General features: G+C 45.5%; 1 protein-coding gene across 2 annotated transcripts in view; it reads right to left on the bottom strand.

Moving 5' to 3' along the window:
• The window catches only part of RPTOR (regulatory associated protein of MTOR complex 1), a 323215-nt gene that overhangs the window by 185061 nt on the left and 117643 nt on the right, over positions 1 to 20511 (bottom strand). For both annotated transcript variants that reach the window (XM_061392613.1, XM_061392614.1), the window contains exon 4: positions 2404 to 2562. In XM_061392613.1, the coding sequence (XP_061248597.1) occupies positions 2404 to 2562 (159 nt within the window). The remainder of the gene's footprint in view (positions 1 to 2403; positions 2563 to 20511) is intronic.

Genomic DNA, 20511 nt, shown 5'->3' on the forward strand with positions numbered 1-20511 from the left:
AGCCTGAAAGATGATGCTGTGAAAGTGCTGCACCCACTATGCCAGCAAGTTTGGAAAACTCAGCAGTGGCCACAGGACTGGAAAAGGTCAGTTTTCATTCCAATCTCAAAGAAAGGCAATTCCAAAGAATGCTCAAACTACCGCACAATTGCACTCATCTCACATGCTAGTAAAGTAATGCCAAAATTCCCCAAGCCAGGCTTCAGCAATACGTGAACTGTGAACTTCATGATGTTCAAGCTGGTTTTAGAAAAGGCAGAGGAACCAGAGATCAAATTGCCAACATCCACTGGATCATGGAAAAAGCAAGAAAGTTCCAGAAAAACATCTATTTCTGCTTTATTGACTATGTGGATCACAATAAACTGTGGAAAATTCTGAAAGAGATGGGAATACCAGACCACCTGACCTGCCTCTGAGAAACCTGTATGCAGGTCAGGAAGCAACAGTTAGAACTGGACATGGAACAACAGACTGGTTCCAAATAGGAAAAGGAGTACGTCAAGGCTGTATATTGTCACCCTGCTTATTTAACTTCTATGCAGAGTACATCATGAGAAATGCTGGGCTGGAGGAAGCACAAGCTGGAATTAAGATTGCAGGAAGAAATATCAATAACCTCAGATATGCAGATGACACCACCCTAATGGCAGAAAGTGAAGAGGAACTAAAAAGCCTCTTGATGAAAGTGAAAGAGGAGAGTGAAAAAGTTGGCTTAAAGCTCAACATTCAGAAAACAAAGATCATGGCATCTGGTCCCATCACTTCATGGCAAATAGATGGGGAAACAGAGGAAACAGTGTCAGACTTTATTTTTTGCGGGGCTCCAAAATCACTGCAGATGGTGATTGCAGCCATGAAATTAAAAGACACTTACTTCTTGGAAGGAAAGTTATGACCAACCTAGATAGCATATTCAAAAGCAGAGACGTTACTTTACCAACAAAGGTCCGTCTAGTTAAGGCTATAGTTTTTCCAGTGGTCGTGTATGGATATGAGAGTTGGACTGTGAAGAAAGCTGAGCGCCGAAGAATTGATGCTTTTGAACTGTGGTGTTGGAGAAGACTCTTGAGAGTCCCTTGGACTGCAAGGAGATCCAACCAGTCCATTCTAAAGTAAATCAGTCCTGGGTGTTCTGTGGAAGGACTGATGCTAAAGCTGAAATTCCAGTACTTTGGCCACCTCATGCGAAGAGTTGACTCATTGGAAAAGACTCTGATGCTGGGGGGATTGGGGGCAGGAGAAGAAGGGGACGACAGGATGAGATGGCTGGATGGTGTCACTGACTTGATGGACATGAGTTTGGGTGAACTCCGGGAGTTGGTGATGGACAGGGAGGCCTGGTGTGCTGCAATTCATGGGGTCACAAAGAGTCAGACACGACTGAGTGACTGAACTGAACTGAACTGACTGAACCACGTCAAAAGAGTATAAAGTATCTAGGAATAAATCTAAAAAATGATACAAATATTTATGAAATTATAAGATACCACTGATACACACTTTGAAAGAGTATAGTTTGGAAAACTCAATAATATAGATATTGAGTCTCCACGCCCCACACCATTTAATCTAGTGATTTATAAGCTGATTGAGTATTTTCATGGAAGATCAACAGACCAAAAAGAATAAAGCAGGGAAACTCACCTTCCCAAATATCAGGAATCACTGAAAACCTACACTGATTAAAACAACTAACTGGCATAAAGGGAGACCCACGGAACAGAACAGAGAGCTCGGAAACATACCTACTCACTAAGGAAACCTGACTGAGTCCAAAGCTGGCATTAAATGGTAATGGTATCCACTTCAAAAAGAAAAAAGAATTTGAAACCCTACTTAAAAGTATGTTCAAAAATTAGTTTCAGGTGGATTAAAGATCCAAATTATGGACAAAAATACACATCTGTGAAAGAACACATGGAATATTTCAGTGACCGTGGCATAAGGAAAGTCTTAAGAAGATACTAAATGCCCACATTCTAAGAGAAGACTGAACAGGGGCCACTTCAAAATAAAGAAAGCCCATCCACTAAGGGACATCACAAGAGAACAGAAGCAAACAGACAAACCCAGAAACCAAGCCATAAACTCAGGGACATTCGCAACTAACAAAAATGGTAAAGGGTTACTGTCTAGGATACAAGGAATTCCTCCAAATAAGTAAGAAAAAGACACAATCTAAGTGAAGAACAGGAGACACCACTGCAAGAGGGGGAGCCTACATGGCCAACCTAGAAACCGGAAGGCACCTGCATTTGGTTTTGTGGAAATGAATTAACTATTGATGGCTCCATAGAAGCTACAGGTGAACAGATCTGCAGCCAACCACCAAAACTTAAAGATTTCCTTGTAAAAAGATAAATAAATTGGATTCATGGGAATCTTTTATGGTGCACCCACCTTGTTGAAGACCCAGATCTCGCCATTAACGGTGGGCCTGGGCACCCCATGGCCATTGTAGTGGAAGAGGACCCGCTCCTCCTTGGCATTTCGGCGTAAAGACGTGCAAAGCTTCTTTACTTCATCCACAGTCGGATCAAGGCTCTGCTTATACCGCGCCTGTTGCAGGAGACAAAGATTAAGAAACTTACCATGGATTCATAAGAATACATAAAACTTAAACTCCATCCTTTACTCCAAGTTTGCATTGAATGGACGCTGCACAAATAATATCATGTCTCTCCATCTCCAGCTGGGATGATGCCTACTTCACAGAGAGGTTGTGAACATTCATTTACTCAACAAATATTTATTGCGAAGATCCCATGGGATAAATAAGTAATGCCTGCCACACAGTAACACAAGTAAAAGGTAGCACCACTGTGATATCAAAAATATTTCTTAGAAGCATTGAATCTCTTTGGAAAAACACTGGAATGTGGAAGAGGCAACTTAAACACAGAAAGCTGTAATACAGCGGCAAAGGAGAATAGTTTCAAAAAGACAAGGTAAGGAAGCAAAATGCCCCTCTCTTGATTAGTCATATTTGCCCAGCTTAGCCCCCTCCCACTACTCCTGCCTGGACCCTTGCTGATGAACCTAAAGAATACACAGAAATCAATACACACACACACACACACACACACACACACACACAATCGATAGATGGTTAAAGGACACAACTGTAAGGAACTCCCACTTTTAAAGCAACAAAGAAGATTAAACTTAACAAGAAATGCACAAAACTCTAAGAAGGAAACTTTATAAAACTGTCCTGGAGAACAGAAGGAAGCATGAACAAATTGGAGATGCTCCCAGCCTGAGGAAGATGCACCCACATTCTTAAGACATCAGTTCTCCCTAGGTTAAGAGCCCACATGTTTCCAATAAATATAACAACAAGGTATTTCACGGAGCTGCTACTGAAGTTTGCATGGAAAATAAACATGCCAGAACAGCCATGAAAACACTGAAAGGAGAGGTATGAGGAGTCCTGCTCACCGAAATTTCGACCTCCTCTGGGCCTCTGTAAGGAATCAAGTGAGGATCAGGGCCCAGAGAGACCAGCCCGCCAGGGAGCTACTACAGAGTCCAGAATTAGGTCCAAACATGTTTCCTCATGCAGTCACAATGTTATGAACACTGATTTTATTTCATTAGAAACTGTGCTGACACCAAGAGAACCTGAGTCTGCCCCCTCCGCACAGCTTTCCAGCTAGGATGTGTGAAGTCCTGGTTCCACTGAAGACCATTCAGTGTCCCCCGAGGTTAGTCCTAAACAAGAGTGCTGTTCTCCCCTACCACCCATAAGGTCACAGGGTTGACATTACTCGGAGACATCAGTAAAGTTGGGGATTCGTTATTTCTGACCTTGGCTCCATCAAGGTCTTCTCCTGTAGGATGCAAAAAATGATTCAGCCTCGTTTTCTTACCTGTCGCCCAGAAAGGACACATTAATGGACCAGCATGAAAGGCACTACAGATAATAATATACCTCCTAGGGCTTTATGGGAATTAATTAATATTTTTAAGGGCTTTGAAATGAGAAGCACTAAATTAAATGTCACTACACCACGTTAAGGTTTTGTTTCAAAACGAGAATGCCTGGGATAATGGCTCCGCGGCTGGAGGGAGTGCCGAGGCACAGGAAGCATCTCACCATTTGGGAGATTTGCGACAACTGTAGCTGGGCGTATTAAATGACAGTGCAAGTCTCTGAAATACTGCTTGTTGTGCTGGGCATTGCTACTGTAAGTCCAAATCTCAAGACAGAATAATATACAATGGTGGAAATTTCGGGGGATGTGAGAGAGGAAGAGAACAGAAGACGGAACAATGGGCGGAAGGAGGAAAGGAAAACTGGCCCTGGGCTTAGTGAAGGGGATGGGGCTCCAGATTTCACTTCCTTCCAGGACTGTCTCCTGCTAACTCTAAATGCTAACAAAGCTAACAAAGCCTAAGTAGACTCTGCCTTCCCTGCGGAGGCGGCCCCTCCTCCTGCAGATTCCAGAGGCTACGCAGTGTGGGGGCAGGGGGTGGGGGGGTGGGCGGGGGTTGACTCTGCTTCAAGATGCTCAGTGGGCAGCGGAGGCCCTTCTCCATCTGGTGAAGCCACACATGGTGCTGCTGTTGTGCCTGCAGAAGAATAACAGCAGTGCCCGGGGAGGAGCAGGGGCTCTGCTGGGTGGTCTCACACCAGAATCCCATAAGGAAGAAACCTGTGCTACTGGAGCGGCACTGCCTGTGCTCCTCTGGGGTTTCTAGTAAAGATTACTGCGCATTACTCGACTGGGAATGTGATTATGAATAATGTTATTTCCATCCTTCTATGGCAATGAGCAATACCTCAAGTTCAGAACCAAGAAACAGAAATGCCTGAGAGATTTTCTCAGAACTGTCCAGGAGGAATAAGCATACTGTTGGATTTGGGCTGCTTCTGTCTCTGTTCCGGAGTCTTGCGAAGATTTCACCCTCTCCCTCTCCTTCCCAACTAGGAAGCAAAGGCTTTCAGGAAGCTGCTGGGCAGGCGGAAGGTCAGGTCTGCTCAAAGGACACCTGTTTCAGGTGGTGTCCCATGTAAGAAAACTCCAAGCCCTTGGCAGTTCAGGAGCTTTATGCCACCACCCCTCACAAAACACTTACCGCCCTTTGCATCCTCAACATCACTACCGAGGCCAAGCCACTGCGACCACCACCACCACCATCATTATCAGCACCTCCAGAACCAACACCATCGTCACATCCCATCACCATCAGGAGCACCACATCCCTCTCCCCTCCTCTCCCCTCCCCTCTATCTGCCCCTCCCCTTCCCTCAGATTGCTCTGACTGTTGTCTCTTACCTCTTCCCAGGTCAATCCTCCTCTGTCAACCTCTAATGTGACTGTGACTCAGCTTCCCTTCTTTTTTCACACTACATGCTCCTCCTGGGCAGCATCTCTGAACAAACCCATGGCCAAATTCCTTGTCGTGCTCCACATGTGCCCACCCTCTAGGGTCCCGGCCATAGTCTCGGGCATCAGTCTGTACCGAGTCACTCAAACCACACCCCTCAGGGCCTGTCCTTTTCGATGCTCTCCTTCTTACCTCCCCTTCATCCAATGACCCGAACATGTGGCTGTACCACCTCTGCCTTCAGCAGGGGTCAAACAGCCCCTAACTCTCCCCAGGATTCCAGACCATCCTCTCCAAGTCTTTCCATTCAGTCACAGCCTTCCTGCTCAAACACACAGCAAGCAGGCCACTTGCCCCTGAAAATCAAGTCCTCAGTGGGGGCGTCTGCTGCCCCCAAGACAGCCACCATGCCTGACCATGGCACAGACACCTTGGCCACCCCACCCCCACAGCCCTCCGCTCAGCCACTGCATCTTTCCCAGGGGTCCTGAGCAAGCTGTGCGCTTTCACACAGACCCCAAAGCTACTCTGTTTTTAGGAAGAATACAAGGGCGAGGTGTTGTGCAGCACAAGTACACTGTCCAGTTCATTTGCATGTTTTATGTTTAAATGTTTTCACTATTTCATAGTAAGATGCTATCCTGTACAATTTTTTTCCAGTGTTATCATAAGACTGTTCCCTCAGCCCCCAATCTCTTAATTGAAAAACAAATGAAAACCAACAACTGTTTACCTTTTAAGTTGAAATGGGAAACTTGAGTCCTTGAAGTGCAAACAGGAGGCAGGGGCCTCCTGTAAACAGGAGTTCAGTCTATAAATTCCCCGTGCCCCCGCCTCCCCCCGCCAGAATCCACTCAGCCCTAAAGGAACTCACAGACACTGTGCTGGCTCTGAGCGTCACACCTATGGAAACAGGTGCAGTTTTCATCTAAAATGTAACCAGAGCCTTCCCAAACTCATCACCGAAAGGTGGATCTCGAACAAATCAAAACCATCTCATGAAACAAGAAGGCAGCCCAGAGCCCTTCGGCAGAGCGGGAGCAGAGCCCCCAGCCCAGCCTGGTGCCCAGCCTGCAGGCCTCACCTTGGCTTTCGTGCTTATGCACTTGTGCAGCCTGAGTCTGGTCACTCAGTACAGGTAGAGCCAAGCTTAGTTGCTTTTCAGAAATAAAAGGGAAGTCTAGAAACAGAAGTCTCCGATCATTTTCCAATTGGTTCCCACCTTTTCCTATTATTCTGGAATTTTATGTCACATACAGAGATAGAATGTATAAGCCATCATACTGACCCCTTAGGAGGTCCCTGGCTCTGAGAGTGGCTGACAGATTAGGGCCGTTCCACCTGCCCAGGTCATCACTAGAATAAGAGGCTCATGACATGTGCTCTGCAGAGAGATCTGATCTGACTTTGATTCATGTCTGCCTCAACAATCCAGGGCCCCTTTTTACCATTCATTAAGTAGTAATTTATTTTCTGTCTTCTAAGAATCTCTCTTCTTGACTCATAGTCCTCAAGGCTCCAGCACAGACTGTTCTAGCAATCTGCTCCACCCACTTCACAGTGTTAGCTGAGCAGCAGACACAAATATTTTCAGGTATCCCACCACCCACGCCCTGCCAAGATCTGCCAAGGGCAGTGATGTCTCAAAGGAGGCTTTGACTGTGTTAAGACAAGTGACTGAACCACCTCACCATAGCCCGCCCTAAAATCAAGTTCCAGTCCATTTCCAGGCCTGACAGTAAAGCCACCAGCTGTCAATGCTCCATCAAGCCTCCAGGGAAAGACAGGCTGCAAGCAGGCCAAGTTCCACTGAGGTCCCTTGGAAAGTTCTGGAGTCCTCCTGGTCACCTCCTGTCCACTCCCTCCATACCCACAACAGCTCTACGGTGGCCTCTTTCCCCTGGGTCTTTGTGCTGCCTCCACCCCTCCCCACTCAATACTGGAGATGAGTCGCACAGGAGTCAGGTGTGCCCAGTGGTGAGTCCCTCCCCTCTGCAAGAGCAGGGGTCCCTGATACGGAGGGCTTGGGTTCATCCCCAGATCAGTGATTTACCAGCCATTCAACTTGGGAAAGCTCACAAACCCAACCCAACCTCAGTTTCCTCCTCCGTAAAACAACTAAAATACTACTGTCCCTGACTACTCCCTAGGCTGCAGGGACCATATGAGAAAGTACTTGTCATTAAGCTGGAGGACACAGATGGAGCCTGGCACTGGCGCTGTACTTCTGATGTACCAGCCTCCTGACCTTCACACCCACTGTGCAAAGTAGGCATTGTCATCATACCTGTCTCACAGATAGGGAGCTGGGGCACAGAGAGGTGCGGCAACTACCACGAGGTCACACAGCTGGCACGGGGCCAGCTGACTTCAGCTGACTTCAGAATGGGCCCTGGGCGGGGGGTGGGGCAGGGCCCATTCTGAAGTCAGAAGCATGAGGACATCCATGGGAACTCGGAGACCAATGGTGAGCTTTCTCGTGTTGCTGCAAACTGGGGACAAGCAGGGAGTAGAAAGACAGACCAGCCCTCTCTGGCCATCCTCACGTGCCGGCATCCTGTCGTGCTTCAATATGACCCCTGGGCTCTGACACCCCTCTAATAGGAAGGCCTTCCTCTCAAGAAGGGCTAATAGCCTGAGCACCTGCCTTGACTGAGCAGCAAAGATGAGCACTGCTTGGGAGACTGAGAATAGCTTAAGTCACTCACGGCTACTGATTTTTCCAAATAATTCCACATCAGCACTGACTCTCTCCTTACATTAATGCCGGACTACCTCCAAGCAATATCAATAACTGCTAGTGACCTGGAACACTCAAAATTTACTAATCTGCCTGGTGGGCAGAGAAGGAGAAAACTCAGAATGTAATAAGCTGTATGCAGCAAGTGGAGGGGGCAGGAGAGGGGAGACTGAACCTCAGTCCCTAGGGCCAGAGCATTCACTGGACACAGGAATATGGGCATCCCAAGCCTGCAGTTGTGCTCTGAGCCACTGCTACAGCTGCAGAGAACTTCTGGAAATAGCTCATATATGTTATCTTTGGCAGTAACAAAATGAGCAAAGGGAATAAATAAATCCCTAGCAGAGTGAGGAGGAAATAGGTATCATTAAATGGTTGCCAAACCAGGCCAGGATAGCGGTCTGCTGGGGTGTGCCCACCACCTCGAGCCAAGCTGGAATTCATTCAGAGAAACAGCCACCAAACTGACTCATGAGAAGGTGTCCCTGCTTTATACCTCCTACCATCAAAGTCCACTTTGAGTCAATCACCAAACAGGGCTGCCCCAGGGTCCAGGAGCCAACAGGGGGGTCGAACTCTCAGAGTCTATATCTCCAGCTAGTCTATGGCCATAAATTCAAACTTTCATCTGCCATAAGAAGCATTCTTGCTAACCCCATTCATTTACTTTTCAAAGAAATTTCTCATTTCTTATTAGATTTCTTATAATATTCAGGATCATGTCTGTAGGGGCTAGTCTGATTTCTACATGGAGGCTCAGCAATCTGCAAGTGACAGTACAGAACGAGCTGCTGGCTCCAGGACAGCTCTGGAGGACCCCAGGGACCTCTGAGCAGGGCCCCAGGCTCCACACTGAAAGTCGAAGAAGTCTGCCTTCCGGGTCCGCGCTCATCTGCTCCACAGAATGTTTTCTAGAATACTAGTTTGGGTAATTTCATCGCCCCATGGCAAAATGCCCTGGCTTCTCTCTGCTCACTCACCAGTACAACCTGACTTCCACCCTGAGTGGGAGGAGAACGGCTGTGCCTGTAGCGCCCAGGCCTCGGCACTAGAGCTCCCAGGGCCGGGGAAGCCCTGCTGGCAGGCACGCGTGGATGAGAAATGCTGAACGCTAGCACTGAAGGGTCACTATACAAGGTCAGAGTAACTCCTGGTGTTTTCAACATGTATATTCGCAATAAGAACAGTTTTACAAGAAATCTATAAAATCACTGCCTCTCTTTCCTTTATGTATTATTCAATACCAATTTTCTCTTCCTTCCTTAATTTGCAAAAGAGGCAGGAGAGAACGAGAAGAGCTGGTTTAGTATTCAAAGTCCAGAAATAGCAACCATAGCTTTGAGATGGGGTCTGAGTTCACTTGTGAAATAAAAGGCTCATGTGGTCTCTGCAGACATGCTTAGACTCTCCCCTCAGTGGATGTGAGAAACACTGTTGTCATCAGAGAGCAGTTCTGTCCCCCAGGGCACATTTGGTCTGGAAGTAGGCTTGGTTGGTACAATGGGGGTGGTGGTAGTTCTCTTGGCATCTGATGGGTGAATGTCAGGGAAGGTGCTGAATATCCTACACCTATGCTCACAGCGTGTGCGGACATTACTGCCACAAAGATAAATCATCTGGCCCAAAATGTCAACAGTGCTGGGTTTGAGAAAGCCTGCTTTAGAGGGAAAATATGAAGCTTTGATTTTAATGAGGACACACTGATCCTAATCTAATAAAGTGAAAAAAAAAACAAGGTGAAGAAAAATGTATTTAATGTATGACCATTTATCCAAGAGGGTAACAAATGTGTGTAAATATACATATATATATTTATATTTATATATATATATATATACACACACACAGTGTTCAATATATACTGCTCAGCAATACGTGAACTGTGAACTTCCAGATGTTCAAGCAGGATTTAGAAAAGGCAGAGGAACCAGAGATCAAATTACCAACATCTGCTGGATCGTTGAAAAAGCAAGAGAGTTCCAAAAAGACATCTATTTCTGCTTTATTGACTATGCCAAAGCCTTTGACTATGTAGATCACAATAAACTGTGGAAAATTCTGAAAGAGATGCGAATACCAGACCACCTGACCTGCCTCTTGAGAAACCTGTATGCAGGTCAGGAAGCAACAGTTAGAACTGGACATGGAACAACAGACTGGTTCCAAATAGGAAAAGGAGTATGTCAAGGCTATATATTGTCACTCTGCTTATTTAACTTCTATGTAGAGTACATCATGAGAAACGCTGGGCTGGAGGAAGCACAAGCTGGAATCAAGATTGCTGGGAGAAATATCAATAACCTCAGATACGCACATGATACCACCCTTATGGCACCAAGTGAAGAACTAAAAATAAAAAGCCTTTTGATGAAAGTGAAAGAGGAGAGTGAAAAAGTTGGCTTAAAGCTCAACATTCAGAAAACTAAGATCATGGCATCCAGTCTCATCACTTCACGGCAAATAGATGGGGAAACAGTGGAAACAGTGGCTGACTTTATTTTTCTGGGCTCCAAGATTGCTGCAGATGGTGATTGGAGCCATGAAATTAAAAGATGCTTACTCCTTGGAAGGAAAGTTATGACCAACCTAGACAGCATATTAAAAAGCAGAGACATTACTTTGTCAACAAAGGACCGCCTAGTCAAGGCTATGGTTTTTCCAGTGGTCATGTATGGATATGAGAGTTGGACTATAAAGAAAGCTGAGCACTGAAGAATTGATGCTTTTGAACTGTTGTGTTGGAGAAGACTCTTGAGAGTCCCTTGGACTGCAAGGAGATCCAACCAATCCATCCAAAAGGAGATCAGGCCTGGGTGTTCATTGGAAGGACTGATGTTGAAGCTAAAACTCCAAGACTTTGGCCATCTGATGCAAAGAGCTGACTCACTGGAAAAGACCCTGATGCTGGGAAAAATTGAGGGTAGGAGGAGAAGGGGACAACAGAGGATGAGATGGTTAGATGGCATCACTGACTCAATGGACATGCGTTTGGGTAAACTTCAGGAGTTGGTGATGGACAGGGAAGCCTGGTGTGCTGTGGTTCATGGGGTCGCAAAGAGTCAGACGTGACTGAGTACTGAACTGAACTGAACTGAACTGATACTGTTTAAACGTTTAAACGATTACCTACAGAAGAAAGGGGGACACAGGATGGCAAGGACGGGAATAGAAGCCAGATTTGAATGCACCTGTCAAAACAGGGAACACGGGTTTGATTCCAGGTCTGGGAAGATTTCACATGCCATGGAACTAAGCCCGTGCACCAAATCAACTGAGCCTGCGCGCCTAGAGTCCGTGCTCTGCAACAAGAGAAGCCACAGTGAGAAGCCTACTTACCACAACTAGAGAGTAGCCCCTGATCACTGCTGCAACCACAGAAAGCCTGAACAAAGCGATGAACACCCAGTGTAGCCAAAAGTAAATAAATACATTAAAAAAATTTTAAGCAGTTCTTTAAAAATTCTAAGTAAAATGAGACAAATGAACCTAATTGTGTGTTCAGTTGACTACACAACCAGGCAGACAGGGACTCTTCAGTGTGACTGTATCTACACCCTGATATCAGAAAGAACTGAACACACTTCATGTACAGTTGGCAGTAATGGTATCAGAAATGCTGGTTTTGCTTCTGGAAAGGGCTGAGTGTAGGGTGGGATGGTGTACCCAAGTACTTCAACATCAGTACTTAGGTGGTGTCCACGAAGAACGTCAATGCTCAGGGTGGGAGAAACAGATACAGCTTTAAGACCCAGGGGATTAACTAAAACCTTGCAGTCCTGAAGCTGAATCAGCAAGAGCTCAAAACGCATTCTGTCTTTAAAACAGAGAGAAAGAGCACACGGTAGAGACTGCGCAGGAGCAGTGGTCACCTTCAGGCTCAGGTTAGGCTCTAAGTAACAACGCCTATTAGGGGAAACCAGTGAACCCTGGAGACTTGGCTGAATTCAGGCCTGGAGCAGAGGATGTACAGAATGAGTACACAACATCCTGTCTTGTCATAGGAGATAGGAAAGAAGTGATCAAAGACTTCCAGACCTGTAGCAAAGAGAACCAGGAGCCAATTTAAAGAGGCTTTAAGTGGCCAAAGAGAAAACATGAGCATCAATGATTAACAAATGCAACAAACTTTTATTGCACATGAAAGATAATGGAATGCATACCCCGTACCCATTACCTCTGGGAGAAGTGCATTCATTATTTTGCAGTGGGATGAAAAAAAAAAAGTATTCATATTGGCTTTCCTATATGAGCTATATCTCAAGATACCGAAATAACAGATGAGAGGAAAATTTCCCTTCTTAGCAATATACGAGTTAACAGACAAAGGGGAATAATAGAGCACCACCTTTTTACAACCTCCAATGGATGGGTCCAGGTAATGATCGCCAGTGGCTGCTAACCTTACAGAGAGAAGACAAACCATTCATCACACATATCCTAAAGGAAGTACACACCATCACCTATGGAATGTTGTGTCCCCAAAGCTCCCTCCAACTGGAGGAATCTGGTCAATCCTGAGGGGTGAGGGAAGGGTTGGCAGAATTCAGGTTTCAAGGAATTCTATAGGGCACATAACCTGATTCCTTCAATCAATATTTGCAGGAAGAAGCAGAGATGGATAATTGGAACAGGATGGGAGAAGGGGCTTTTTAGATAAATTCTATGGATTAATAGGGTAGATCAATCAGTTATAATGTATCTGATTCAAATAAACAAACTGTGTATATGTGCGTGTAGTTTTTTAAAGTCATAATTACCTTCAAGATACACTGAAATATTTACAGATGAAATTATATGATGTCTGGGATTTGCTTCGAAATAAGCCAAGGGAGTGGGTAGGAGAGGGGGGTGGGTGGTGGTGTAGATGAAAGAGGACTAGAACAAGTTGATAACTACTGAAGAGAGATGATGGGGAGATATGAAAATTTTCCACAATAAATTAAAATTAACTCTGATGCTTTAAAATTAACAAAGGAATAAGCCACAGAAACAAACAGGCAAACAAGCAAACAGCATTTCAAAATGTTGCCATAATTAAAATGGAACTCCCCTAGAATTGTTTTTATGCATAACTTAATGTAAAAATTGGCTATTTTTGATTAAAATTTGCTTATATGAAGCATTTTGGAAAGACATCTAAAGAAGGTGTTCAAACAGGTGAAAAACTTATGAACGTGTTTTTACCAATAATCTGAAAGATTAACATACCTGGGAAAAAAGTTTCATAAACATAACACAGATATTGGTATTTCTCAGAAACCCATCTAGTGTTTCATACACAATAAGGAAGTATAATAATGGTTCAGCTTACTCAGAACTAGTGTTGATTTTTCACCGTGGGTCACATTTCCCAGCTGACCAACTAATGCCGTTTTGCACAGCCAATGCCTCTAATGGGGTTGACAAAGCACTCTGGCCACATCATCTCCTCTGTCTGCATTACAAAAGCACTCACCGTCCTGCACTGGAGGCTAGACTCTGGGAGCAGGCCTGTACCCCATCATGCTCATTAGAGGCCAGCAAGCCAGGGGAGCACAGGACAGTGGGGGCACAGGGCCTGCCATCCCTGCCAGGCAGTCTGTGGGTTCTGTGAGTAAACAACTGAGTGACCATCATGCAAGCTGAGGCACGTAGCGGTGTCTCTAGAAGCAATGCTGCCATGCAGTTGATGCTGTTTGTGAGTGAGAGGAGTATCAACTGGCCTGGGGAGGTATCCTACTTGCTTTAAAGAGCGAACTAAGGAACTGGAAGGAATGATGCTAAAGCTGAAACTCCAGTACTCTGGCCACCTCATGCGAAGAGCTGACTCATTGGAAAAGACTCTGATGCTGGGAGGGATTGGGGGCAGGAGGAGAAGGGGACGCCAGAGGATGAGATGGCTGGATGGCATCACTGACTCGATGGACGTGAGTTTGAGTGAACTCCGGGAGTTGGTGATGGACAGGGAGGCCTGGTGTGCTGCAATTCATGGGGTCACAAAGAGTCGGACACAACTGAGTGACTGAACTGAACTGAACTCAACTGAAGGAATGCAACAAAGGTCCATCTAGTCAAGGCTATGGTTTTTCCCGTGGTCATGTATGGATGTGAGAGTTGGACTGTGAAGAAAGCTGAGCGCCGAAGAATTGATGCTTTTGAACTGTGGTGTTGGAGAAGACTCTTGAGAGTCCCTTGGACTGCAAGGAGATCCAACCAGTCCATCCTAAAGGAGATCAGTCCTGGGTGTTCATTGGAAGGACTGAAGCTAAAGCTGAAACTCCAGTACTTTGGCCACCTCATGCGAAGAGCTGACTCATTGGAAAAGACTCTGATGCTGGGAGGGATTGGGGGCAGGAGGAGAAGGGGACGACAGAGGATGAGATGGATGGATGGCATCACCAACTCGATGGACATGAGTTTGGGTGAACTCCAGGAGTTGGTGATGGACAGGGAGGCCTGGTGTGCTGCGATCCATGGGGTCGCAAAGAGTCGGACACGACTGAGTGACTGAACTGAACTGAACTGAAGGAACACAAAATGTGAAATAATCAAATAAATGTTTATAAACTCAGAGTAACATTTTTAGGCAGTCATGCCCAGAATTGGAAATGCCACTTGCTAATACTTACCTGGCAACCCCTCAGAATGGCAGTGGCCAGCTGCTGTTTTGTATAACAGGCCGCTACAGGACCAGCTTCCCCCAGAGAGGGGCCCCTGTGTGCACCACACAGCCCACTCACCCCTCTCACCCCCAGGGCCCAAGGCTGGGGAGCAGAGGCTGGGCTTTGGCAACACTTGTCCAGTAAGGATGCAGCCCTGAGCTGGCAAAAGACTACATTCTTGCCACTGTCCTAGAGATACATCTAGTCTCAGGAATAGGAACAGAGAAACTAGTAATACAGGATGGGCAGTGAGTCACACTGGCTGCTTTCCTCGCCCCTTCGTCTCTCCGGCTCAGCACACCTTGTCCCACCAAAGAGGCTGGTGGGGAGGAAGAAATTTTCCTCTACCCTTCTAGGTCTTTCTCACTGGACTAAGAATTAAACTGACATGTGACTGTTTAACAGGAGAAAATCAAACAAAAGTTTAATAGAACCTATACCTGGGAGAGGGGCTACCCAGGTGGCGCAGTGGTGAAGAACCTGCCTGCCAATGCAGGAGACACAAGAGACTCCGGTTTGATCCCTGAGTTGGAAGATCTGGAGGAGGAAATCGCATCCCACTCCAGTATTCTTGCCTGGAAAATTCCATGGACAAGGAGCCCGGCAGGCTATAGTCCATAGGGTCACAAAAGGTCGGATATAACTGGGTGGCTGAGTTCACACACACAGTACCTGCATGGGAGAGACCCAGGAAAACTGAGGAACTCACTTCAACGACTGAAGCCCTCGCTCAGTTTACCATCTTCAGCTAAAGACAAGAGAAAACTTTGGTGGTGGGGACTTCAAAGGGGAAGAAGGCAATTCAGGCAGAGACTAAAAAGTTAATGTTTGGTAAACACATGTCTGCTGGGCCCTGCATAGACAATGGGATACAGAGAAGGATTTTAACAGACAGACTTTGATGGGTTCAGGTTTATACTGTACTTATCTATGGGGGTGGCTCCCTTCCTCTAATAGGTCCTGCATCTCCAGTCTTGAGGTTCAGGGAAGGTCTAAGTTTCTTCCTGAGTCTTTTGGGCATTGGTCATCCATTGCTCTCAGTTTAAAATAATCTGCATGCCAAAGAGACATTTGGGGGTGGCAAATTTTGTTCTCCTACAAGGCTGAATGTTTCCAGGCACCAAGCCCAAGCAGGGAGACCTGAGGACAAGCCAGCTGAAAGGCTTCTGGAACAGCGTTCTCACAAAGAGAATGGCTGTTCCTCCTCCTTTCTCCCTTTGAACACAACTCTATGGATGTGATGTTTGGAGCTGCAACAGCCATCTTGTGATCATAAGGGCAGAGTCAAGAAAACAGAGAATCTTCCAGAATCTTGATGCTACTAAACCATATATATATCTGATCCTGAAACCATTTATCTTCAGACTTCACAATAAACTTTTATTTGCTGAACCAGAGAAAAAGTACATATAATGGCTGAGAGGATGAACTCTGGGGACAGAGAGAATTGCAGCTCATACTAGGTTTGTGATCTTGGCAGATTATTTAACTTCTCCATACCTCCATTTCTTTATCTGCAAAATGGAAAGGCAGGGGTGGGAGAAAGAGGGAGCTCACAGTTTTTGTGAAGATTAAATGAGTTAATACATAAAAGCTCTTGGAATAGTGTCTGGCACATACTACCCATTATTGGAATGGTTACAAATGTTACTTGTTAACAGGAGCATCCCAACTAATCAATTTCCTTCTTCCAGCCCAACACCAGATCCTCAGTCCTGAGCCCTCCTTCTATGTTCTGCCCCCTAAACTCCCCATTCCTAAAGTATTCTGACTACTTTTCTGCAGATGTCTCTGAAACACAGGCAACCAGCCCTGATTCCTCTCCTGTTGTTCCCAGTGCCGCCTACTCCGCCTACTCTGTGTGCATGGTCTCCTTCAACCTGATGCCTCCTCCTGACTCCCTATTTCTCTGCATTTCTCCCAACACTGAACACACTGGCTCACACATACTGAACAGTCAGTCACTTTATATGAAACATACGTTAAGTGAATGAATGTGTTGTGTTTGTGCTCAGTTGTGTCCAACTCTTTAAGACCCTATGTTCTGTAGCCCACCAGGCTCCTCTGTCCCTGGGATTTTCCAGGCAATACTGGAGTGGGTTGCCATTTCCTTCTCCAGGGGATCTTCCAGACCCAGGGACTGAACCCACTTCTCTTGCGTCTCCAGGACTGGTAGGTAGATTCTTCACCACTGTTCTACCTGGGAAGCCCAAGTAAATTGATACTGTTGGCTATATATATATGTCAATAAAGTCCTATAATTTTCCATAAAATTAAAACTTTCAGATATGTAATGGTTAGGACCAAGAGACTAATGAAGAATGAAAACACAGTAAATTTGACCTAGACTACCTGTCTGTTCAATTTAACCAATTTGTTGAGCCCAAAGCTTGAAGCTCTGGGCACTGGACTGCAGGGTGGCAATGGGCTGTCACGTCGAGGGTGAGGGAAGCAAATGCCACGGAAGGGGAAGCCTCAGGAAGTGATGTGAAGCCAGACACAGCCTGTGAGACAGAGGACACCAGGGGCTCAGAGGGCAAAAGCTGGGGGCACTCCAGATGGTGCAGACATCACATTTCTGAGCTTCAGAATTTACTGTTAACCTCACTATGTCACACATTTTAAATCTTAAACATTATACTGTGAAGCCATCACTTCATTCCAGTGAATGAGCACTCTAGAACAGGAAGCAGTCAGAAATAATCAACATAAACTATGCAGACACTTTTCATTTTCCTTTTTCAGAAAAAAGAATTCTGTGGCTATGCCATGGCACTCGTTTTACATGATTCTTCACACATGCAAAAAAGCACATCTTCCAGTCTGAGACACAGAGACGAGCATCCAGCAAGCGCAGAGTGAGTGCTGGCACAGGGGACTGGTGGGGGGCGGGGGCGCTTCTGACCTGTGGCACCTAGCCTGTGGAGACAGAGCTGCCTCATGGAAAACAGCCACAAGCCACCCAAAGGAATGCACTCTGGTTACGGAACACCCAGACAAACAGGTTCCACTCCTTGTTACTGACTTGAAAGAAAACAAGAGCTGGCCTTCAGCCCTAACTAGAATTGATAGGTTCAATAAGCTATGTGATTTTCACCCTCACGGCCTCCACCTTAAAGGCTCCCATTAAAATAAAGCACACGCAAGAGTTAGAATAAGTCACATTTAAGGGTCCAAAGCAGCATGGCTCAGAACCCCCTGGCTAGGATGGGGGCCTCACCAGCTATCCGTGTATACATCTAATTCCTTGTGTTCAGGGAAGTGCCTGAGACATGTGGTCTCATTAACAGAAAATCATTCTTTCCAGCCTTCCCAGGAGGAACACCTTCTAGGAGACTGACTCACTGGAGAGAAATGTGAATTATGCAAATGGTTCAGGAAGGAAGACCTAGGAGTAGAGTCCCTTTTCGCTTTGTTTTGTGAAGCATAAACATGGCCACAATTACAAAAGGGCAGAGCCACGTGGGACGTGGAGGAATGGGTCTGTTTCCTAAACTGCAAACTGGGGACCGAATGCATCTGCTCCCAGGGCTGCTGTGGAGAGGATGTGAGTGCGTACTGTCAGGGCTGCACCTGGGTCAGGACACAAGTTATGAGCAACACTACTAAGCTGTGGACACCCCTGCGCGTGTGCGCGTGCGCACACACATACACACACGCACACACACAGAGTTCTTCATCTCAGAGACACAAAATCTCAGAAATAAGTAGCACTGGATGTCCACTGGTGGCTGGACAGAGCTGGGAGGTTTGACTCCTACAAAAATCTCCTGCCAATGTCCACCCTCTCCAGGCACAAGATGACCCTGCCCTCTTGAAAGGTCACCATCACACTGCCAACTGGCAACATCTTTCCCCACGAGGACAACGAACTCCTCGTGGGGGATCTGTGCTCTGCTCTCCAGCATGACTCTGATTTAGCTTACCCTCGCTGCTAGAAGGGATTTGGCAGGCAAAGGCAGATGGGAATTTATGGGGTGTAGCGGCTATCCCCATAATGTTAAAAATTATGGGAATAAAAAATATTCTATGAGAAAAATGGGCAAAAGACCTGAACAGACAATTCACAGCTGAAGACAAGGAAATGGCCCATAAATATTCAAAAATGTTCAACTCCACTTACAATAAAAATGAGAGAACACTGCTCCCCTAGCAGACTGCACACACCGGCACATTAGAGAGCACCACAGGGTACTCTGAGGATCTGGTGCTTTTACACATTGCCGGTGGGAATGTACATGATCCTCAGGTAGAGGGATCTAACAAGAACCCCAAAAATCTATACATGCATTATTTTTGACTCAGTGATAATATCACTATGAATTTACCTTAAAGATACACTCTTAACTACACAAAACACATCTGAACAAGGTTATTCAGTGCAGTACTGTTTGTAATTGCAAAATACTACAATCATAATGGCATCTGCAGGAGATTGAAAAAACAATGTACATTTATATAGTAGAGTATGATAGAGTTTAAAAACACGAGAGAGACTTTCACGGTGGTCCAGTAAGTTAAGAATCCGCCTGCCAACACAGGGGACCTAAGTTTGATCCCTCGTCTGGGAAGATCCCACATGCCACGGTGCAACTCAGCCTGCGTGCCTCAACTACTGAGTCCAAGCACCTTAGAGCCAGGGCTCCACAAGGAGAGAAACCACCACAACGAGAAGCTCTTGCACCACAACTACAGAGCAGCCCCTGCTCACCATAACCAAAGAAAGCATGCGGGGAGCAACGAAGACCCAGTACAGCCAAAAATAATCAAACAAGTAAATAAATAATCAAAGAAAAACACAAAGCGAAATCTTCTACAGACTGATATGGGGTGATTTCCAGGATGTATTGAGAAATAGAAAAAAAGCAAGCAGAGGAGTATACGTTTTGTGTAAAAGAGAGCATGAAAGAAAAAGATAAACATGTATGTTCTTATTTTTAAAAAGAAACCTAAGAAAGATAAACCCAAAACTAATGAAATTCGTTGCCTAAGGAGGGAGATGGGAACAGCTGCAGGGAGATGATCTACTCTGAGAGGAACTTCTTAGATTGTTTTGACTTGTGGGATTATGTTAATATTTCTTGGGTGTGCTGTGCGACTCATCCACTAAGTAAACACATGGAGGATAACGGGAGCCAAGAGCTGTGAGCACACGAAAGCCTGCATGCTGGTTCCAAACATCACTCTCCAGTAAAAGAACTGGGCTCCTTGGAGACATGGCCAACTCCCAGCTCAACAGGAAGGGACAATATGAGCCTGCTACATCCTGTTGTGTCAGAAAGCAAGTGAGTGCTCGAAACTGAAGGCAAGTGTGAAAAAAAAAAAGCTTGAAAAGATAACCAACAGTCAAATCCGAGACAACTAGAGCTTCAAAATAATGACAGCAGCAGACTATTCTGCTGAATTTTTTATTTGATAATGATATAAAAGAATGCATGAATGAATAAGTGGGATGAAAAGAAAGCCCTTTCTTATAGTATAATACCAACTGATAAATGGAGAAGGAAAAATGGAATTACAAAATCAGAAATGGGTAAAGTGGTCCAAGGGTACAAGATTCCAGTTATAAAAATAAATAAGCCATGGGGATTTTTTTTTAAAAGAAAAAGAAAAGAAAACCAGCACTTGGCAGTCATCACAGTAATAATGACAAGAATCATCAATGGATGTAAAACTACAAGGAATGGGATGTTTACATCATCTCAAAGTACGCCCCACAAATTACTTATTACTTATAATAAAGGGGAAAATAGCAGACAGTCAAGAAACCTGGCCAAAACCATCTCAATCAAT

Source organism: Bos javanicus, chromosome 19, assembly GCF_032452875.1.
Source record: "Bos javanicus breed banteng chromosome 19, ARS-OSU_banteng_1.0, whole genome shotgun sequence".
In the NCBI taxonomy this organism is placed as follows: Eukaryota; Metazoa; Chordata; class Mammalia; order Artiodactyla; family Bovidae; genus Bos; species Bos javanicus.